This window comes from Thecamonas trahens (assembly GCF_000142905.1).
Source record: "Thecamonas trahens ATCC 50062 unplaced genomic scaffold supercont1.8, whole genome shotgun sequence".
NCBI classification, from domain to species: Eukaryota; order Apusomonadida; family Apusomonadidae; genus Thecamonas; species Thecamonas trahens.
In genome coordinates this window covers 108,582-113,322 of record NW_013657672.1, presented here as the reverse complement: position 1 = coordinate 113,322, position 4,741 = coordinate 108,582, and the positions used below count along the sequence as shown (strand labels likewise).

The 4,741-nt window shown below is 67.7% G+C and overlaps 2 protein-coding genes across 2 annotated transcripts; one reads left to right on the top strand and one right to left on the bottom strand.

Moving 5' to 3' along the window:
* Positions 1-231: 231 nt before the first annotated feature.
* Positions 232-1,641, top strand: AMSG_02014 (uncharacterized protein; the record flags this gene model as incomplete). Its single annotated transcript, XM_013905593.1, has 3 exons — positions 232-276; positions 456-1,586; positions 1,630-1,641. The coding sequence occupies 3 exons, from the start codon at positions 232-234 to the stop codon at positions 1,639-1,641; spliced, it is 1,188 nt and encodes a 395-aa protein (XP_013761047.1).
* AMSG_02013 (coiled-coil domain containing 100) lies at positions 1,637-4,494 on the bottom strand (the record flags this gene model as incomplete). Its single annotated transcript, XM_013905592.1, has 1 exon — positions 1,637-4,494. The coding sequence occupies one exon, from the start codon at positions 4,492-4,494 to the stop codon at positions 1,735-1,737; it is 2,760 nt and encodes a 919-aa protein (XP_013761046.1). The 3' UTR covers positions 1,637-1,734.
* Between the last annotated feature and the right edge of the window lie 247 nt (positions 4,495-4,741).

Here is a 4,741-nt window from a genome sequence, read left to right as displayed (position 1 = left end):
TGTGTGGTTTGTGCGAGATGCGACACAGCCAACACCGTCACCTCCATCATAATCCTCCTCCCCCCTCCCCCCCACCCACCCTTCCCCAGCAACCGCCTCTTGCAAAGCGACTCGCGCGACATAGACAGAGATACTGCTCTCGACCAGCTAAGCATCGGCACATAGTGGCTTTGTGGTGATTAGTCATGGCCCGAAAGCGAAAGCGTGGTCGGAATGGAGGCGGGTCAGACAATGGTGGTCATGCCGGTGGTGGCGGTGGTGGTAGTGGCGGTGGCGGTGGCGTGGTTGATACTCGGAGAGACGGCGGGAGGGACGGGAGTGGCGGTGGGAGACGCCGCGAGTTGAGAAATGGTGGAGGACGGGCGGGGAAGGGCAAGGCTGGAGCGAACAGAGGTGGCGGTGGCGGTGGCGGTGGCGGTGGCGGTGGCGGTGGGGATGGCGGCGGCGGCGGGAAGCGGTCGGGCAAGAGCCAGTCGGGGAACGAGAGCCCGCGGTCGCGGAGGCGCAATCGAGGCAATCGCTCGTCGAGGTCAAGGTCGAGGGCCTCGACGACCGGTTCGGGCGCGGATGGGGAGTTTGCGCCGCCGGCCAAGCGAATCAGAGGCCTTGGTCGTGGCGGGAGCAGGGATGGGCCAGCGTCGGCCCGGCCTGCAGCGTCGACCTCGCCGTTTGTTCTCGCTGACGATCCGACGGTGGCGGCCCGCGAGGCAGCCAAGGCGTCACTGCTCTCGCGGCCATCGCGGCCGTCTTCGCCGGTCCCACCGTCGCCTCCGGCCATCGCTTCGCCGGTCGGGCGGCCCGGGCGGCCGGAGCTGACTGTCGGGCCTTACCGGCGCTCGGCCCGCGACTCCGAGTGGGACACACCGCGCGCAAGCCCGCGCTCGGGCTCATCCGGCTTTTCCTGGGCCAACAAGCCCGTCGACGACTTGACTGTCGACGAACGCATGATGAAGGAGGCGCTGGAGAGCTCGATCATTGCGCAGGAGGCGCGAGCTCGCGAGCGCGAGCGGCTCGACACCGAAGACGAGTTTGTCCGTCCGCCGGCTCCGCAGCATCCGACAAGCCTCGTCATGGAGCGCCAAGCCGGCGAGAGCGAGGACAAGGGTCTTCCCATGATCAACACTGACGATTCGACCGCATCGCTCCTGGCGCACATCAACAAGTCCGGCTCGATGCTCTCGCGGTCGGCATCGATCTCGCGGCTATCGCAGTGGATTGTCGAGGATGCTGTCGAGGACTCACAGTCGACGCAGGCAGCGGGCAGCAACGAGATAGCAGCTTCCGCACAGCCGGCGGCGCCGCCGTCGCTGTCGCCACCGCCGCCGTCCCCGCCACCGCAGGCCGCAGTCTCGGCTGCGCTGCTGGGCGGGCGGCCGACGCTGAGCCAGGAGCTCACGATGCGGCTGGATCGGCCGTCGCCACTGTCATCGATCTCGTCGTCGTCGGGCACTGCTGCTGCCAACGGTGGGGCAAGCTCTGCGCCGCCGCTGCCGGCCCGCGACGCGGCTGAGTGGGCAAGCCTTGTCCGTAAGATGCAGGCCCGCAACACAGCGCTACAAGAGAAGCTAGCGGCCGAGGTCGACTTGGTCATCTCGCTGCGGACCGACAACGCGCTGCTTGTGGACCGAGTTCGTGCGCTGATGGCCGAGCGCGACGCGATGTCGCGGCGGCTGGGGTCGGCCGAGCTGACGCCGACTGGCGGCCATACCGAGTTGTGAGCGCGCTTTACATAACCTACAGCGGCGTGACCGCGAGCTGGGCGCGAACCTCGTCGAGCGCCTTGTCGACTTGCGCCACCACGGCGTCGCTCTCGGCATACACACCCGACGCGAGCAGCGCCTCGCGCTCGTCGATCAGTCGCTCGAGGCTGGTAAGGAGCTCGTCGCGCGAGGCTGGCGCCGGCGGCGGCGGACTGTCAGGCGACGACGGCGCCGGCGATGGGCTGTTGAGCAGGCCAAAGACCTCGGAGCCTTCGGCAGCGAGGCTGTGGTCGTGTGGGCGCGAGCCGGCCGACTGCGCCGACGCCGCAGCAGACAGCTCGGCCTTGAGCGCGACCAGCTCCTGCTTCTCAAGCTGCATTGCGAGAGCGTGCTCGCGGGCGGCCGACGCGAGCTTGATCGTCTGCAGCTCGTCTTGCATCTTCCGCTGGTGCTCCTCAAGCATGCGTGCTACGTCCTCGCGGGCGTCAGCAAGGGCATGCGACGACGAGGCCGAGGCCGCGGCAGACGCACCGGCGAGCGCGTTCTCCTTCTCGCGATCCTGGAGGCGGGCGATCTCCTTAAGTGCCTTGACCCACTGGGTCCGGTAGTGCTTCTTGGCCGAGGCCACGTGTGCCTTCTCGCTCTCCAGCGTCTCGACCTTGGTCACCAACGCCTCCAGCTGGGCCTCCATCTGCAGAGTCGGCGAGCGGGCAACGTCAGCCTGCAACTTGCGGATGGCGTCTGTGGCAGCGTCAAGCTTCTTGGCAGCCTTGCGGGCGTCGGCCTTGGCGGCGTCGGCTTCGGCGCGAGCCCGCTGGAGCTGGCCTAGCACCTCGCGGTGTTTTGCGTTGAGCGAGTCGCGGAACCGGCGCGACTTGTCGTTGAGCTCGTCGACTCGGCGCTCATACTCGTCCTGCAGCGTTGCTGACCGGCGCTCGAGCGCCTGCTCGCCAGCCACCAGCCGCCGCTCGCGCTCCTGCACCTCGCGGAGCGCCTTGCGCATTTGGGCCTCGAGTCTGGCGTACTCGGCTCGCTTCCGCTCGTGGACCTGGATCCGCAGCTTCTCCTTCTCCTTGAACTTGGCCTGGAGCAGCGCGAGGTGCGCAGCCTCGCGCGCCTCCAGCTTGGCCTGGAACGCAGCCTCCTGTTCCTGCTTCCACACTTCGAGCTCCCATGCAGCGAGGTACTCGGGCGCGTCGCGCGGATTCGCGGGGCCAGTAGCGGCGGCTCGTGCCGGCCAATCATGGCGTGCCGGCGAGGCGGGCTCATTGCCCAGACCCTCGTTGCCAGCTGTGTCGCCTGCCTCATCGTCTGCCTCGTCCTTGTCCTTCTGTGGGCGCGCCTGCGGGTTGACAGTCGACGGCGGCGCAGCATGGGGGCCGTCGACTGGACGATCGTGGGTGGTGACGACAGCCGCGGCATCGGGCACCAGACCGCGAACCGGGGCGCCTGCGCGCGCGTCAAGCGACGGCAGGCCCGGCGGCGCGCCGCCCATGTTCTCCAGTGAGAGAACAACCCGGAGCTCGGCGACCCGAGTGGGCAGCGCCGCGGCGCCCGGCGCGTCGTCGTCTCCCAGCGAGGCGACTACGACGTAGGCGTCAAAGGTCCGGAGCTCGGTGGCTTCGCCGCCGGTACCGGCCAGCGAGACTGGCCCCACCGTGGCGTCAGCGTCGAGGACCGAGTCGAGGTGGACGGCGGCAATGCCCAGCAGAATATCCTTAACGTACTTGTCCCGGTGCCAGACCTCGATGTGCAGCGGCGCCGTCTCGAGGGTTGACCGAAGGAAGGCTTCTGACGCCACAAACTCGTACGCACAGAACGAGTTGGGCAGGAGCAGCTCCGAGACGGTGGTACCGGCCACGTGCTCGACGACAGGGTGAGTGGCGAACGGGGCGGCGGAGCCGAGCTCTGGGTATGAGTAGCGAATAAAGAGCGAGGCGGCTGGATAGTCGAGGTCCTTGATCGAACGCACGTCGATCGAGAGCCGCCAGCACCGCAGCGCGGCTTCAGCTTGCGCGACAGCTGCCATGGCCTGCCACTCGAGGAGCGAGGCTGGCGGCGGGGGCGGGCGCAGGCCCGGCGAGAATGAGGCCACAACATAGACAGAGCCGACCGCGGATGGCGCCTCGCCTTGCCCAGGCAGTGCCGCCAGCGGAAACGCGTCCTCAATGGTGAGCTCGGAGGCGACGCCGCCGAGCCGCTCGAGCGGGATGTGCGCCACTGCCAGCGCCGTCTCGCCGCAGCAGAGATACAGCTGGAGCGGCGAGAGCGCAGAGAGGACCTGCAATGAGAGCGACGGCGCGAGCTCAAGCCGGATCGACGCCCGCTCGATAGCAAAGACCGGTGCGACAAGCGAGTCAAAGACCTCGGTCATGACGTCGTTGCCGAGGAACGAGTAGTAGAAGTAGAACGGCCCGTGCGGCGCGGCGCACCGCTCGCGAGCGAGCGACTCAAACGCGTCGAGCGAGTGCGTGCCACCGACCGTAAGCGAGAACAGATACGGTGCCCCGCCCTTGTCGATGACATACACCCCGTCATGATCCCGAAGACGGACCCTCAGTCCAGCGACCTCCATGTCCTGGCCTGGCTCGCCGCCGCCGACATCAACATCTCCGCCAGTGCCCGCTTCGTCAGCAGCCTCACCACTCCCGGGCGTTGACTCGAGCTCGACATTGATGGCACAGAGAATCTCCGGCTTGTCGTGGCCGTACGCCGACGATTGCAGCTGGGCGTACGCCGGCAGCGCCCGCTTCATCGCCGCCCGCCGCAGATCCAGCAGCACAAAGCCGACCATCTCTTCCGGCTCGCCATCGCGACGAACCACAACCTTGAGCTTGAATGGTGCCCGTGACTTGCGGAGTTCGGCAAGGCGCTCCGACTGAAGGATGAGCACGGGCGTGGGCGTGGGCGAGCGGAGGTGTAGGGAGGGAGGGCGGGGAGAAAAAGGTCGTAGTCGGGGCGGAAAAGGGTCGTCACGTTGGCGAGGGAGGCGGCGAGAGCAGCGAGATATGGACGGGTGAGTGGGATGTGGGAGAGAGGGA